The sequence below is a fragment of the Orycteropus afer genome, unplaced genomic scaffold (assembly GCF_000298275.1).
Source record: "Orycteropus afer afer isolate SDZICR_OR568_19922 unplaced genomic scaffold, OryAfe1.0 scaffold00848, whole genome shotgun sequence".
NCBI classification, from domain to species: Eukaryota; Metazoa; Chordata; class Mammalia; order Tubulidentata; family Orycteropodidae; genus Orycteropus; species Orycteropus afer.
The window spans coordinates 586568-604809 of record NW_006922435.1 but is presented as its reverse complement, the minus strand read 5'-3'; the positions used below and the strand labels follow the sequence as shown (position 1 = coordinate 604809).

General features: G+C 41.3%; 1 protein-coding gene across 1 annotated transcript in view; it reads right to left on the bottom strand.

The window, feature by feature from the left end:
• Positions 1–9178: 9178 nt before the first annotated feature.
• Positions 9179–18242, bottom strand: part of HUWE1 (HECT, UBA and WWE domain containing E3 ubiquitin protein ligase 1) — a 164163-nt gene continuing 155099 nt past the window's right edge. Inside the window, exons 71-81 of the mRNA XM_007958089.2 lie at positions 17835–17931; positions 16175–16330; positions 15008–15253; positions 14525–14642; positions 13783–13923; positions 12487–12774; positions 12269–12374; positions 11310–11427; positions 10700–10881; positions 10207–10397; positions 9179–9281 (exon numbers count right to left, since the gene is read on the bottom strand). Coding sequence (XP_007956280.1) covers positions 9179–9281; positions 10207–10397; positions 10700–10881; positions 11310–11427; positions 12269–12374; positions 12487–12774; positions 13783–13923; positions 14525–14642; positions 15008–15253; positions 16175–16330; positions 17835–17931 — 1746 coding nt within the window. The remainder of the gene's footprint in view (positions 9282–10206; positions 10398–10699; positions 10882–11309; positions 11428–12268; positions 12375–12486; positions 12775–13782; positions 13924–14524; positions 14643–15007; positions 15254–16174; positions 16331–17834; positions 17932–18242) is intronic.

The following is an 18242-nucleotide window of genomic DNA, read 5'->3' as shown; positions in this document are numbered from 1 at the left end:
CAAGGAGGGGTCGCTATGAGTTGGATCCAACTTGATGGCAGTGAGCTTGCTTCAGCTTGAACCAATAAGCAGCATCACAATAAATGGAGAAAAGATTGAAATTGTCAGGAATTTCATTTTACTTGGATCCACAATTAACACCCATGGAGGCAACAGTCAAGAAAGCAGACGTCTTATTGCACTGGGAAAATCTACTGCAAAAGACTTTTAAGTGTTAAAGAGCAAAGATGTCGCTTTGAAGACTAAGGTGCACCTAACCCAAGCCAAGGTATTTTATGTATGTGAAATCTAGAAAATGAACGAGGGAGACCAAAGAAGAGCTGATACCTTTGGATTATGGTGCTGGTGAAGAACACAGAAAATATCATGGACTGCCAGAAGAATGAACAAATCTGTCCTGGAAGAAGTGCAGCCAGAATGCTCCTTGGAAGTGAGAATGGCCAGACTTTATCTCACCTACTTTGGTTACACTGTTAGAATGGATCATTCCCTTCAGAAGGATATCATGCTCAGTAAAGTAGAGGGTCAGCAAAAAGGGGGAATACCCTTAATGAGATGGATTGACATAGTGGCTGCAATGATGGGCTCAACTATAGCAAGGATTGTGAGGCTGGTGTAGGACCAGGCAGTGTTTCTTTCTGTTGTACACAGGGCCACTGTGAGTTGGAGCCAACTTGATACCACCTAACAATGACATATGTATATGTATGTACAGATATGTGTGCACGTGCATATACAGTAAAACCTGCAAAAGCCAGAACCTGTGTAAGGTGGGAAACCTATCAGAGAAGGAAAACTAAAATATTTTCCAAGAAAACAAGCCATAGAAAAGTGGTAAGACAACACCCTGTCAAAGGTGAAAGACTAGCGAGAAAAACATAGCAGTCCTATTGAGTTCCAACTCTCACAGGGTTCACTGTATATTCATAGAGTACACAGTTACAGATACTTCTCAGACATAACCAAACACCTTGTGAGATTGGTTTCTGAGTTTGAAGGCTGTCTTAGTTCTCTAATGCTGCTATAACAGAAATACCACAGGTGTATGGCTTTAACAGAAATTTATTCTTACATTAGGAGGCTGGAAGTCCAAATTCAGTGTATTGGCTCTAGGAGCTGGGTGAAGGCCCCTCAACCTTGGGCTTCAGCTCTGCCTCTTGTTCCAGACCCAGTGGAACTGAAGGCTTCTCCTAACTCATGCAGCTGCTGGCTCCTGAGGCTGATGAACCCAAGATCAGCAGGTAAAATGGCACAATCCCAAGATCAGCAGGCAACATGGCAGGCCAGGGACTGGAGATGAAGATTCATCCAAATGCAGGATCCAAAATGTGCCAAAAAGCTACAGACCTTTCTCAAAGCTTCTCCATATATACTATAAGCAGGCCATACCCAATGGCAACTCCCCTTCAACTACTTAGCTGCTCACAGCAGATTTCACTATGGAGGTGATTAAAATTTAATCATGGGGAATAACTACATCCAGCTGCCAGGCCACTCAAAACCATGACCCAGCCAAGTTGACACACAAAGGCTTAGGACCTTAGTCTCAGGGAACAACTCAGTCAACTGGCATAATATACTTCATAAAGTTCATGTTCTGTACCCTAGTGAGGTGAGTAGTATCTGAGGTCTTAAAAGCTCGTGAGCAGCCATCTAAAATACAAGTATTGGTCTCTACTCATTAGGGCAAAAGAAAATGAAGGAAACCAAAATCTCAGAGAAGAAACTATTCTACAGGTCTAATAGCCTACATGACCCATGGCCTTGTCTACTCTTGAGACCAGAACTAGATGGTGCCCTATCACCACTACCAACTGTTCCAATCAGGGCTACAATAGATGGACTCTTCTAGAATGGAGAAAAATGTGGAATAAAATTCAAATTCTCACAATGTCTAGGCTTACTGTATCATTTGAGACTAGAGTACTCCCTGAGACTATTACCCTGAAATATTCTTTAAGCTTTGAACTGAAACTATCCTGAGGCTACCTCTTAGCAAAGTAAGACTGGCACACAAAATAAAGAATATTACTCATGAGTATTGTGCTCCATTAAAAAGCAAACAAAAACATGAGAGACCAAAAGGTCAACAATTATTCTTAAGCAAAGATGAGAAGATAAAGGGGCAGGGAAACTAGAGTACTGGAAATGGAACAACCAGAATGCAATTGAAGAGAATACTGGCACATGGCGAAAAATGTAACTAATGTCACTGAACAATCTGCACAGAAATTGTCAGATGGTAATCTAATTTGCTGTGTAAACTTTCACCAAAAACACAAAATTTTATTAAAAAGCAAACTTGAGGAGTTAGAAAAAAGAGCACATGAAGCCCACAGAAACCAGAAGCAAGGTGTGGTGTAGTAAATTACACAGTATGGCTTTTCTAGCCACAGTCTTTGTAAACTCCATGGTGGAATTTGCTGTGAGCAACTGAATAGCTCCTGATTGTTAAAGCTATCCACCTGGTTTATTTCTGTTGAAGCAGCATGAAGCAATCTTCTGGGAAGTTTGCTCTCTCAGGTGTATAGAATTTTGATGTTGGAATTGGTTAGTTTTGCTACTCTGCCAGGTTTAAAATGACCCCTTCTAGAGGCAGGAGTCTGACTGCCGGCTGAGAAAAACATGCTGCTGAGATGTGAGAGAGATACTCTGCTGAGAGAGATGCAAGAGATGTACACTGCTGAAAGAGAGACATGCTACCAAGAGAGACTGTCAGCTGAGAGATGGATGGCAAAGAGACTGAGCATGTTTCTGAACTTGAAGTGTAGCCTGTTGCTTCCCTAATAAACCCCATACTCTGTGAGTTGTGTGTGGCCACTGCAGCAAATTACTGAACCCAGCAGAGAGATGGTGTGTGCCACAGGAGGGATGGTTGGTGCCAAGGTTCATAAGAGGGCTAGAGGGTGGTGGCATGTCTGGCCTCATAGGAGCAGGCACTGGGCTACTGATGGTGATTCTGTCTTCCTCTTGTGTAGTTAGGGGTGGTCAGAAGATGCTGGTTTCCTGCCCCTTTGGCACAAGGAAATAACAAAGGTCAGAACAGAAATAAATGAAATTGACAAGAGAAAAATAAGAATCAATGAAGCCGATGATTTTTTCAATAAAATTGACAAATCTTTAGCCAGACTGACAAAGAGATGCAAATAACGAAAATCAGAAATACAAGTAGGGACATTACAATTGATAATAAGAGGATATGATGAACACTTGTACATCAACAAATTAGGTAATTTAGATAAAAGCTATTCCTAAAGTAAAAAAACCAAAAACAAACAAACAAAAACTCACTGCCATCTAGTCAATTCTGACTCATAGCGACCCCCGTTGGGTTTCCAAGGCAGTAAATCTTTATGGAAGTAGGTGCTCAGTCTTCCTTCCATGGAGAGGATGGTGGGTTTGAACCACCAACCTTCTGGTTAGCAGATGCCTTAGGCATTGTGCTACCAGAGCTCCTGTGCTCCTAAAGCACAAACTACTTAAACTGACTCAAGAATAGGAAATCTCAACAGACCCAAAGCAAGTTAAAAGAGTGAATCAGTAATCAAAATCTTCCCAATAAAAAAAAGTCCTGGACCAGGTGGCTTCACTGGAGAATTCCACCCAACATTTAAAGAATTGATATCAATTGTTCTAGAACACAGAAGAGTAGGGACCATTTTCTAACTCAATTTATGAGGCTAGAATCACCTTGATATCAACAAAGACACCAAAAGAAAACTTAAGATCATTATTCCTTGTTAATATAGATGTATAAAACTCAACAAAATACTAGCAAACTGAATCTAACACTATAATAAAGGGATTGTACATCATTACCAATTGGGATTTATCCCAAGAATGCAAGGGTGGTTGAACACTAGAAAATCAATGTAATATACCACATTAATAGAACAAAGGAAAAGAACTACATGATTATCTCAATTGATGCAGAAAAGGCACCAGGCAAAATCCAAACACTGTTTCATGACAACAGCAACAAACTAGGAATAAAAGGCAAATTCCTCAGTATGATAAAGTATTTATGAAAAACCCACAGCTAGCATCATACGCAATGGAGAGACAGTTTTCTCCTTTAGATCAGGAATGAAAAGGATGCCTGCTCTCACCACTGTTAAACAATATTGTACTGCAAGTTCTAGCTAGAGCTATTAGGCAAGAAAAAGAAATAAAAGGATTGGGAAGGAATAAGTAAACCTATCCCTATTCACAGATGACATAATCTTATGTATAGAACCCTCCCCCTCCCCGCAAAGAAAATCCACAAGCAAGCTACTACAGCTAATAAGTAAATGCAGCAAAGTTGCAGGGCACAAGGTTAACAAAGAAAACTCAGTTGACTTTTCATACAACAGCAATAATCAATCTGAAAAGAAATTAAGAGAAACAATGCATTTTACAGTAGCATCTAAAATAAAATACCTAGGAATAAATACAACCAGAGCAGTGAGAAACCTGTACACTGAAAACTATACATTGCTGAAAGAAATTAAAGACCTAAATAAATGGAAGGACATTCCATGTTCATGGATTGGAAGACTTAATGTTAAGATCTCAATAGTACCCAAAGTGATCTACAGATTAAACACAATCCCTATAAAAATTCTAAAAGTCTTCTAAAGCAAAAAATTAAAAAGCTGATCCTCAAATTCATATGGAATTGTAAAGAGCCCCAATTAGCTAAATCAATTATGAAAAAGAACAAAGTGAGAAGATACACACTTCCCTATTTCAAAGTATAGTATAATGCTAAACTAATTAAAAAGTCTGGTACTGGTATAATAATAGTCACATAAAACAATGAAATAGAATTTAGAGTGTGGAACTCAACTCACACATTTATGGCCAATTGATTTTCAACCAGAGTAGTGGGGTACTTAAGGTCAACTTGACTGGGCCTGGTTAAGTGGCTGGACAGCTGGATGTAGTTATTCCCCATGGTGAGATTGGCAATGAATTCCAAGGTGGAATCTACTGGAGCAGCTGAGTAGCGGTCTTAGGGATGTGGTCTGCTACCCGTATGTAAGGAGCAGCTTTGGGAATGGTCTCTAGCCTTTTGGCACATTTGCCAAATTGTTGTTCAACAGCCTGCCATGCCCTGCCAATCTTGGGACTTCTTCTGGACTTGAATTAGTGGCCTGCCATGTTGTTTAACATTAAAATTGTGCCTTTTTACTTGTCAACCTTGGGCTTGTCAGCCTCAGCAGCTAGCAGCTGCCTGAGTGAAGAAAAGCCTCTAGCTTCAGTGGGCTGGGAGCAGGAGGCAGAGCTGAAGCCCAAGCAAGGTTGAGGGGCTTTCACCCAGCTCCTAGAGCCTGGCACTTTGAACTTGGACTTCTAACCATTTGTGTTATTTTTCTGTTAGAGCAGCATGAAGTAACCAAAACAGGTGGTTAAGTCCACCCAATGGGGAAGAACTGTCTCTTCAATAAATGGTGCTGGATCTACACATGCGAAAGAACAGAGCTGGACTCATAGCTCACACCATATACAAAAATTAACTCAAAAGGTATCAAGGATCTAATTTAATAACTAAAATAGTAAAACAGAAAACAAGGAGTAATGCCTCAAGACCTAGTTTTCAACAATGAATTCATGGTAATGACACCAAAAACAAACAAGACGACACATTATGCTAAAAACGTTTGTGCATCAAGTGACTTTTTCACAAAGGTAAGAGACAACCTACAGATTGGGAAAAAATATTTGGGAACCAAATTATTTGATAAGCATTAATATCCAGATATATAAAGAAAACAAAAAGTTAAAACAACCCAATAGAAAAAAATGGACAGGGCCTGAACAGATATTTTTCCAAAGGAGATACACAGAAGTTTCTAGGTATATACCTGTTATGGATTGAATTATATGACCCCAAAATAATGTGCTGTAAATTCTAAACTGTATGCCTGTGGTTATAATTTTGGAATGGGTTGTTATTAAGGCAGAATTAGTGAAGGGTGTATCTTGAGTCAATCTCTTTTGAAATATAAAAGATTACACAAGTGAGCAGAGCTGAGATAGGAGATGCCAAGCTACACGAAGACTGCCCAGGAGCAGCAGCTCAGGAGAGAGAAAACCTTCCCCCAGAGTTGGCATTCCTGAATCTGGACTTACAGCTTCCTAAACTGTGATAAATTAAACGTTTGTTAAAGCCATTCACTTGTGGTATTTGTTATAACACTAGATAACTAATACTCAAAAGAATAAAAAAAGCAGGGACTCAAGCAATACTTGTACAACCATGTTTGTTGTAGCCTTATTCATAATAGTCAAAAGGTGGAAACCACCTGTGTCCACCAACAGATGAATGGATTAAAAATAATATGGTATATACATGTAATGGAATATTTTTCAACTATAAAGAGAAATAAAGCTCTGATACATGCTATGACATACACAGAGGAACCCTGAAAACATGCTGAGTAAAATAAGACAGACACAAAAGCACACATACTGTATGATCTCACTTATAGCAAATAGATTATACTTTATTAGTAGTTACCATGGGTGGGTGAGAAGGAGATGGGGGTTAGGTGGTACTGTTTAAGGGGTACAGAGTTTTTGTTAAGAGTGATAGAAAAATTCAGAAATGAATAGTGGTTATTGGACATGGTGAATTGTCACTCAATTGTACATGGATGAAATGGCAAATATTGTATTTCACCAAAATCAAAATATTTCAGATGTTAAAATATTATAAACACCCATATACCCAGCATCACCTAGTTTATAAAAACATCAATGTAGTTGAAGCCATGTCTCTCTTCCCAATTGCACCCTCTTCTGTCCACCCATGACTGTCAACTTGGTATACTGCAGTGTCTCACATAATCTTCACACATGATTTTTCATACTCTTGATGCACACACATATACGTATTGTTTTGCCACTTTTAAACAAGTAATCATACTGTATGTATGCTATTCACATCTTTTTTGCTTACCAAAAAAATGTGCACATAATACATTTTTACTATTAGGTCCCATTTTGTGACTTTATTACAAGCTATATAACTTCTGTTGCACAGTAAATGCTTACATGAATGTTTTCATTATTATAACCAAGCTTCTTTCTAGTTTTAAGTTGTAGTAACTTTTGATTCTCCTGGTTTAGCAAATTTCTCATTTTATCTTGTTTCCTGGTTTATTGAACCAGAACAGAGTTAAAAATGGTAATTGGGCACTTTGTTTCAAGTGTAATGTTGGCTGTTGGTTTGGTCAGCAATGTTAGCAAAAGCCTTGTTTATAGACAAGCTTTTCCTCATGACATGAGGGTAAGTATCACACCATACATATTCCAGACACAACTCATACGTGATCATGTCAGATTTTTGTAGTACAACATTTAGATTTACTTTTACTTCCTTTAGGATTATTCTATCTGTACTTCATTTTCACACATAACCCTCAGCCCCTGCATCTCTTTGAAATTTTTATTACTGGTCAGAGCTTTATTCCATTCTGATTTTTCCAACAACCAGTTCCCAAGTTTACTGATCAATTCTACTATTTCTTTTTTCCCCTTTTAAAGCCCTGTTGGACTCCCAGTCTCATGTCAGGCCATCACACCCCCTTTGCGCCTGCTGCACTGCATCAACTAAATACCTGCTGTCTTAGCCTAGATTAATCTACCCTTACCTCCTTGCTGTTAACTCTTCTACAGCCTGAGGACTCAAAAGCCACTACAATGGAAAACCTTTCCTGATCCTCCAGATTAGGTCAGGTACTTCTGCTTTGTGCACCCAGAGATCCCTTTTTATATCTGTCACAGATTTTTCCCTTGACTAGAAGCTTAACAGCAGGAACAGGGTTGATTCATTTTTGTCTTCTCAGTGGTCAGAGTAGGACAAGGCATAAAGTAGTATAAATACTGAAGAGAAGAGAAAAATACCTAGCAACCATTTGCATCAGGACCAAGGAATTAAAGACACACTATTGCTTTCCTAAACTCGTACTTTGGGGGTCATGATCAAGTGGAGAATCTCCAAGAAGTAGGATCTCAGAAAATAAGAAAAATCACATGAAGCACCATTTTGCGTTATTTTTCTAACTAAACTTTTATTAAATTGCCTTGTTTCTTTGATGGTTGGAACCATCAACTTTAAGTTTTGGATGAAGTGAAAACAGTTAAGACTGCTAGGTGGTCTGCAAATAGACTAGCAGGCACACAGACAGGCAGATTATGAGACAAAACAAAACAAAAAAGGATAGGAAGACTTTTCTCGACAGTCATAATTTACTCATTAAAATTATGAACTAAAATGTTAATAAAATTTTAAGCTGAGGCCTGGATTTGAGACTATTATAAAATCTCACCAAATAAAACCCTTGATTGAGTGAGTTCCCTCAACATTTTGTACAACCCACTACTTTGGCTATCCTTGGGCAAGGTGATGTTTTATCCTTTGTTGCAATCTCCACCACCACAAGCACAGATCCCATTTTAAGAAAGATTTCCTCCCAATTCCTGCAGGCTGCTTCTCTCTCCCGATTGTGGGGAAACCAGCTTTGAATGAGGAAGACGCACCGGTGATGTTGGTGGCAGGTAGGCAAGTGCACATTGTTTTCTGGATGATATATTTGGATTTCTCTCAAGATGTCTAGTCTAGTATGTTTAAGAGTTGGTTTCTCTTTTAAGCTTGAAAAAACTCCATTGTGAAGATTGACTTATGAAGAGTGCTCTTTATTTGAAACCTCCACAACACAGACGCCAATCTTGTCTCGCATTGAATCATTAGCTGTGCACATCAACACATTCCAAGCACAAATTAAGAAATGCAAACAGAACAAAAAAATATATATATATATAATTTTTCCCCTATCCAAAGGTTTCAAGTCTCAATGCAGCAAATCCTTCTGAACACAGATTCTGAGGAGCACACTGTTCGAAAATTTGGGACAAACAGGTCCCTGGAAAGGCTACTGCCTTTTTAACACATGGGGTGGGGATCACGGATGGCATGGAAGGGGCAGAGGGAGTGAGGGAGGGGGGAGAGAGAATGAGCAGGAGCGGGGAACAGGTATGCGCTAAGGAAGATGGGGAAGCTGGGACACACATATGGTGAGTTGGTGATTTCATTTATTGGTTTCTGTTATTTTCTTTCTGGTTCTCTTTTATTTCTCCCCTCCCTAGGTCCAACAATGGTAGAAAAACCCCAGAGGTGAGTGGGGCCTTACTAGGCCAGCCCAAAGCCTTCAGAGCACTCCTGGATGGCCAATAGTAGCATGTGGCGGAGCTTCTCAAAGCTCTCATAGGCAGGCAGGTCCAGCTGATTAAAACTATGGAAAGAAAGATCAGACAGTGACAAAAGACAGTAACCAAATCCTTGTGTTCCCATGATACCCACTGACCTTTCCTCCCTGAGGGAACCTATTCCTCACATCTGCCCGCTCCCAATCCTGTCTTAGACCAGTCTGTCCCCATCTAATCTAGCCCCAATGCTGGCCATCAATTACCTCTCTAAAACACAACTCCTCCTTAAACATCTTGGCTTCTCCTTTCCCAAAAGGCTAAAGTGCAAGCTCTAAGAAGGCATTCAGAGTCACTGGTGATAGGACCTCTCATGAGTTCTTTAGCCTTCTGTTCGCTGCAACTTCTCTTTACTTTCACTATGCTGTACCCGGTAATATACCATGCTCGCTTGTGTTGTTGTTGACTTGCAATGTCTCCCAGCCCCCACTGTATGTCTATCTTATCTTTCCCAGTCTCAAGAATCATCTTCTGTGTGTCAGAGCAGAACTGTGCTCTACTGGGTCTTCAATGGTTGACTTTTCAGAAGTAGATCACCAGGCTTTTCTTCTTGTGGTGGACTTGAATTTCTTTGGTTAGCAGCTGAGCATGTTATTCATTTGTACCACCCAGGGACTTGTAACTAGTTGTCATCAAGTCAATTCTGACTCATGACGACCTCACATGTGTCAGAGTAAAACTGTGCTCTCCACAGGGTTTTTAACAGTTGGTATTTTAGAAGTAGACCACCAAGGCTTTCTTCTGAGGCACCCCTGGGTGGACCTGAAGCTCTAATCTTTCAGTGAACACCTGATTGTGTTAACTGCACCACACAGGGACTCCACCTTCTCCTATGAACCACCAAATTTGTGAGCTGTCCAAGATTTAGCTCTGGCCCAGATTTGTTTTTACAACCTTGGGTAATGGCCTACAACTATGTCAAATATACAAGCTAAACCTGTACCTTCCTCTTACCATGTGTGAGCTGAAGGCAGGCGATCTGTGGACCTGTCATCTCGATGGATCTGAAACTTCTGAATGCCATTCATGCCTTCAAGGGCAGCAAAGCCTTGCAGGGGCACCTTGGAAGTACCCGTGACAAACTGGAGAAACTTGGCACGGTCAGCTTGGTCAAAGGAGCGCAATGCTCTCCAGAACCACTGGATCTGCAGGAAGAGACAGAAGAAGCCAGTTAAGTAGAGAACTCCTAGAAGAAAGGGAGATGGAATTTGGGAAACAAGACTGGACTTGGAATCTTAGGCAAGTCTTTTCCATAGTATGGGTTTCAGTTCCTTTATTCATAAGAAAATCATCTGAAAATATGTTCCAGAAGAATGAAGAGGTAGGTATATAGGTTAACTGTCACCCCCAATCTTTTTGTCCTAAGAGTAATGATTTGTTTGGGATCACACAGATTAGTACTGCTTAGGCTAAGATTATACAGGAAAGGATGCTGACAGCAGCTCACCTGAATAGAGTTGGATTGGTACTTGTGGTATTCAGTGTTAGATTTCAGATCATCAATGTCAATTGTGGGCAGTCCTGATATGAGCAGCTCTAACTCTTGCTCAGTGAATATGGAAATGAGACGCTTTGGAATGATCTCATAGAAGCCTTCTAAGAAAGCTGCTAGCTGTTTGCGGATGGCTCCTAGGGAGAGAACCAAAAGTCAGAGATCCCTAATCTGGCTCCTGATGCTACTAGGATATTGACTGTTATGCCCGTCCCTCACCCACCCAAGTCGATCCCGACTCATAGCGATGACCTCTCCTTGGGTTTCCCAGGCAGTATCTCTACAGAAATAGACTGCTGAATCTTCCTTCTGAGGAGTGGCTGGTGGGTTTGAATCGTTAGCCTTCTGGTTAGCAGTCAAATACCTTAAGCACTATGCCACCAGAGTTCCTGTATGAGCGGATAAAGTCAGATCTTTTTGGACAGGTTTTTGAACTCCTTTTGTCTAAGGTATTTGTGGCTATGCCATAGGGGAAATGAACAACAACAAAAAAGTTTCTGAAATGAATGAGGCCTAACCTCTTCCCATATTATGGAACAAAGGGCCTAAATGACATTTCCCTTACCTGTCATTCTCATCTGGCACACTAGGTGTACATACTCCTTTTTATTCTCTTCAGTTACCAAGATGTTGGCCCCATTAGGTTTGAGGTCACGAACTTCACACACTCCAAACTCTTGGACCTAGAATACCCACAAACACCAATCATACATACTATGCTTGGTCTAAACCAAACCAAACTCACTGCCATAGAGTTGGTCCCGACTCATAGTGACCCCTCCTTGGGTTCCTGAGGCGGTATCTCTACAGAAGTAGCTTGCCTAGTCTTCCTTCTGAGGAGTGGCTGGTGGGTCTGAATCACCAACCTTCTGGTTAGCAAACAACTGCCTTAGGCACTATGCCACCAGAGCTCCTATGCTTGGTCTAGAATGAGACTAACATAGACAACCTGGGAACACACCCTAAACTCCTTCCCATGTCCCTAGGCAGAGAGGCAAGGGAAATCCCTAACAAACAATGACCTTTCTCATTAGCTCACAAGAGTAGAAATGAGATAAATTACTCTTTGGCTCTAAAACACATAAGGGAAGCAAAAAGTAAGGAAATTGTCAAAGGTAAATAAAAGAGCAAAAAAAAAGCATATATATTCTAACAATTGTTATGAAAAACAATTTTGGGAAAGAATATCCTTTAAATACTGTTTTTCACTTATTATCTTACATGTTTATTTGTATAATTTTTCTATTATGAAATTCCTTCTGGAATTAAGTATTATGTATTAGAGATTTTTTTTTAAATAAAAGGGAAACTAGGTAACAATTTGTTCTATAAATTCTGGCTTTTTTGTTCTGATGTCTTATACAAATACTCACTGCCCTCTGCTTGACAGGGAATGGAACATGAGACTTTAAGAATTCAAGATACTTACTTAGAACTATGAGGGGCTATTGAATGCCAGTTCAGTGATCTAGGAATGTGCTAAGACCAGCTGGGATGTGCTATTGCCAGGACTTTCTGACATACCTCAGTGCTGAAGGTGAGGTCGTAGCCAAGGGTAGAGACATCATTTTCCAGCAGATAAACCAGGCCCTGGTAGAAGTGGTAATCTTCACTTTCCATATCTGTATATCTAGAAAAATACAAGTGGACATGGTCACAAGGTGGGAGGAGGAGGGACAGCATAGGGATGGGACACTAGAAAAAGACCTGAGGGTAGTCTCAGGACTGTGCCACATCCTTACCTGACAGATTTGCCCAAAATGTGTTTGTAGAAGGATCGAGTGAAGTAGCACTCCAGGAGGCGGTTGTCATATACAGCTTTGGCCACAATGCGTCCAACAAACTTGAAATAGCTGAGGTGGTTGGGGTTGCAGTGGGAAGATGGATTGATGGTATAGGTAACCCGATCACCGGGTGAAGTGCGGAACAAGGCATACATCGGGTTAAACATCTCTCGAGAGATGATCATATACCACTCCCGTAGGAGCCCTCCAGCATCCTGCCCTTCCTCTCCTTCAAACACTATATACCTGCAAAAGAGCAAAAACAGAGGAGAGCTGTGAAAAAGCCCGAGGACAAATCCATTCATTTAACTCACCATTACCTGACTGAGTGAGCAGCAGTCTTTGGGGAGTACAGTGTCCAAGTGTCCAATGACAGAGGTGAAGAGAGAGTGCTAGGAGAGCCCAGAGAAGGGGTAGGGGTCTGAGATAAGAAAGGAGGTTAAAAAAAAAGAACCACTGACAGAAGAAATGTCCTAAAATATCAGTACAGGTTCAGCAATGGTTGGGGGGTGGGGAAGGTACATAATTTAGAAAACATCAATAGCAAAGGTATACGAGGCCTGACTTAGGACAAGCAGGGAGTCAAATGGTATTAAAGAGAGCTGAGCCCAGAGTCCAGCTCCTATAAGGTATTTGGGGGATTGTGCTGGAGCATGACTTCCTGTGTGATTAGATGGATGGTGAGTCCATATTACAGGAGTGGGGGATGGTAATGGTGATGATGGTGGTGGTGGTGGTGATGGGTGGTCAGTAAGTTCAGGAACATCAAACTACTCTAATAGCTCTATTAGCTCATCACCTCTTATGACAACTGGTATTGCAAACTATCAATCTCCTCTAGGTGGCTTCAGAATTACCAGTGAGCAACCACCAATTTGGAGAAGCCATTCAGGCAAGTGTGAGCTCCCTCAAACCAAGGTACCATTTACTCAGCAGCCTTCTAGTTCATAAAGTAACAGGGAGAAAATGTTCACTGTGAAGCCATCAGATGTATCTTTTTAAACTATGACTTTCCTGTTGTTTGGGAAATTTTGGGGTAGCTTAGTCAAAGGAAAAGCCAGCAGACCAGTCTTACAAGATCAAGGCAAGAAGAGTGGAAAACAGTTCAGTGAGAATATCTAAGCCATACTCCTACTGGTAAAGATACTGCCTCCCTAAATTTTCTGGTACATCTGAGACCTGAATAAGCCATTTCTACCCTGTAGGAAGTGGCCCCATGCCCCATCTTGTCTATTCTCTGCTCCAGGCTCTTACAATCGATTCTTCATTTCTTCAGGGGATTTGCGGTGCAGCTCACGATAGGAGTCTTCAAACACATGGTCACGGCGGACGTGCACAGCCATATCTTCTTTTCTGAGCCCTTCATCCAAACGCTCCAGCTCTTGACGGAAATATCTTGGGAGATAGGATAGGGAGGAAAATAGGATTGGGAATGGCAGAGCAAAATTCCATTTGCCTGCCTTCCATCCACCAAACACTTTAATCCACGCTTACCATCTTCTTTGGAAATGCCCAGGGGTTGGGAGAGTTAGGTCATTCGTTACCAACAACTAAAGTTTCCCCATCTCTACTGAATAAGGGCCCACAGAGTTGCAGCATGTGATTTCTGAAACAAGCATGCAAACAGGTGTTTGTGTTCACGAAGGGAGAGAAGTGGAGGTGACAGAGTGTTATCAAGGCTCCCTCAGAGCCCTTCTTTAAGTGTACTATGGCCACGTACAACCCCCATCCATTACTCCAAAAGACTTTAGAAATGATTCAGTTAAACAAATGCTCTCATCTCCCTGATAAAGAATAGAAAATGGGGCAGAGAAGGCCTAAAGAATCTAGGATGGCCTGTGGTGTAGCAGTCTCTTAAGTGCCACCACCAAGGGTAATTTCTTTCCCTGAAACCACCACCCCATGAGCAAATCTGGCTCCTTTCTGGGGAGTTCCTACCCCACCCCACACCCCAGGTTCCCTACTTCCCTCACCCCACAACATTCAGGGCACATACTTGCGTTTGACATCGAAGTCAAGGACACGAATGTAGTCTACCAGGACAGCAAAAGGCCCATCAGCAAGGTGGGTAGTAGACTGCCGTAAGATTTGGTTTAACACAGTGCGATGAGTCTCTGAGGGACAAAGGGGACAGCAGAAATCAGTACATGATAGATCCCATAAAGCTTTAGATAGCCATCTACCCATCCATCTCTTCTTTCTTATTTTAGGGGCCTAAAAGGGAGCTGGTCAAAGCAATGGAACAGTCTAGAGGTGTGAACAACAAATCCAATCATTTCCACCCCCTTCTAGTTTGTCACCACTTTGAAACAAAGCCTAAGCCCCTTAAAGTAGCATATAAGGGCTTCTAGACCCAGCCCCTACCAACCCCACTAGCTTCACTTTCTATATACCACCCCCCTTCTCTACTGATGAATCATAAAGCATATGAAACAACCCTGTACAAAACAAAGCCTTCTATATTTTGAGTTCCCTTTACCTGCAAAGCGAAGGAATTTCTGTGTGTCAGGGGGCAGACTTGAGGAGATGTGCATAGACGAAGGCTCCCGGGAAAAGAATGGGTCAAGGGAGGAAGGAGTGGCTGGGGTTAAGGGGGCAGGGGAGAGTGGAGGAGGCTCGTCCTTGATGTGTGCCAGCTGGCTTTCACGGGTGTCTCGGACAGGAGGCTTGCTCTCTCGCTCTGTGGCATGGACCAGAAAGAAGGCCTCGACAGCAGGCTGTAGCACTAGGGGTAGGAGTGACAGGGAAGTGACTTGTTTTACAAACTTCAACATAGAAACGACTCCCCTTTCAAAATAAAATCACAAAATTACAAAAAGGAAATAGAAATAGTGAAAACTGTCAGGGGAAATACAATAGAAGAATAATGAAGTCATAGAGAAGCTTCCTTAAAGTTAAAGGAAACTGGGATATGCAACCACTTATAAAATGGAATAGGTAACCCTGGCCTAGGAAGTAAAAGAAACCAGTTATTAGAAGAGAAGGTAATATATTCCCAACAACAAAAAATAAATTGTAAAAAAAAAAAACCTCACAGGGCTACAGAACATGGTGAACCCCAATGCAAACTATGGTCTTTAGTCAATAATAATGTATCAACATGGGTTCATCAATTTCAACAAATGTACCACATATTTACAAGATGTTAATAGGAGAAAATGTACATAGGGGCGACTATCTGGGAACGTTGTACTTTCCCGCACAATTGTTCTGTAAACCTAAAACTGCTCTAAAAAAATTCAATTCCACTCACAGTGACCCCTCCTTGGGTTTCCGAGGCAGTATGTCTACAGAAGTAGATTGCCCAGTCTTCCTTCCGAGGAATGGCTGGTGGGTTTGAACCGCCACCCTTCTGGTTAGCAGTCAAATGCCTTAGGCACTATGCCACCAGAGCTCTCTCTAAAAAATTAAAGTCTATTAAAAAACAAGGCTTATTATTTTTCTGACATTGAAGCCAGAGGAAAAAAAAAATTTTCCTTTGAATTCTTATTTTATAAATATACAAACAATATATAAATAGTATATTCTATTTATACATAAATAGAGGAGAGGAGTAACCCAAAAGGAAGAAAATTAAGCTGGCAAAATGGAGCCCAGAGCAGACCACTGGATTGAAACCTGGGCTGGGCTCTCAGGCATAACTCACCTAGCACTGCATGCTGGTCATGGGATTCCTCCAGTTCCTTTAAACACTCCCCCAGCATATCCCACAGCTCATCCAGGCTCAGCTGTTCACTGAGTAGGGGTAACTCTGGTGGCCTTTCCTCTTTCTCCTTTTCCCCCTGTGGAGTACCATCAGAGCCTATAAAGCATACAGAAGAGAAAATGAGAAAAGTCTTAAGAGATTTCTCTTCAATTTTTCTCAGACCAGAGGACAAATGCACAGGCTATCAGAGCAAGTAAACTAGCCCACTCAATAACACTCACTGAGCAATATGTGAAAGCAAGGTGTAGTCCTGTGTTCGATGATAATAAATTAAAAAATAAAAACCAAATTAAAAATTCAGTTCCTCAGTTGAACATTTCAAGTGTTCAATAGCCAAATACAGCTACTGGATACTGTAGAAAGTTCTACTGGACAACACTAGTCATTGCCTCATGAGCTCTCAGAAAACCTGGGCAAAACAACAATGGTTAAACTTGTGGTTACTTTTCAGTTTACCAAGTATGTGCTAGGGCATTGAACTCGCTGAATCTTTGACAGCTGCCCTTAGAAGCAGGCTGCCTTCTCCCTGTTTTCTTTGCCAAGGACAGGGTCAGAACATAAACCCAGATCTCTCTGACTCTAAGTCTGGTGTCTTTTTGAAATTAGTCATCTTGTCCTATGGTGTAACAGATGGACCCACATGGCTTGTACCTTTCCCAGTACCCATCAGAAGCTTATTCTAAATTCTGCTCAGTAGCCAAGTAGCAAGACTCACCTTATCGTCAGGGTGGGGAAGAACCAAATGCTTTCTCACCAACTGCTTCCTCCCTCTCTCCCCCCATACCCACATACCCTCTTCAACCCTCAATACCTGCCCTGATTAAGCTTATTCCTGACCTTTACACTTTAATATCTGCCCAAATCCTGACTTCTTCAAAGTTCTGACAGCCCTAGGTTTAAATATTGGTTCTGGCACTCGCAGACCATGTGATCATGGGCAAGAGAACATAGGAATACTTTCGTTTCTCCCAAAGTCTGATAAACATTAAACTATTCTGTATGCAGTCAACTTTGAGAAACGCTGATAATAGGTAACATTCATTGTGTTCCAGGTACTACTCTAAATATTATACATGTATTAATTTGTTAATCCTAACAACTGTAAACATACCTATTTTAAATAAGGACACTGAAGCAAAGAGAAGGCTGCCTCAGGTGTCAGAACTAGTAAATAGGGGAGCCAAGACTCAAATGTACGCTGTCTCCATGTGTCATATGATATTATAGTTTCTTTACTACAGGAATTGCAACATGTGCTACAAAACAAGGGTAAAATAGCGGTGGTTAGTGATCTTAGTTGGTTGGTACCAAAATCAAAGCAATTCAGTTGTCGCTGATTCTGACTCATGGTGACCCCATGCGTTTCAGAGTAGTGCACTCCACAAGGTTTTCAAAACCTGTGATCTTTTGGAAGTAGATCACCACGTCTTTCTCTCAAGTTGGTTGGTAAGCACCTACCTATTAACATTTATAGATACCACTGTTCACTGAAACAAATTGGCAAACACTGAGCTTATATACTGTCAAGAGCAAGGGATCTGGCAGAAATTCCATGAATCTGGCTCTCCCTTTAGCTGCGCTGTAAACAGGCAGTACTGACCAATGGATTGAGTATCTTGAGCACTAGGAGATGGCTGGTCCACATCCATGGGTGACTCCTCCCTCCGAACAGATGACTCTGACTGGCTAGACTCCGACTAGATAAAAGGGAGACAAAGTTACATAAAAGCTGCAACTCTTCTATCCTCAGGAATAGGCTAGAGATGGCCCTCCTACTTCTCACATATTACTAGCTTGGAAAGAAGTTTCTCATATATGGTTAGGAAACTCTGTAGCTCTCCAAGATGAAAGAAATGCCTTGGCCCCACTTCCTTTCCTGTCCTCCACTCGAGTTCACAAACCTTTCCAAAGAGCTCCCTGCATTGCCTATACTCTATACCAGACCTGTGTCCAGTCAGACATTAGCCTCCTGGATACAGATTTCAAGTTCTCCTCTGAAACAGATTTT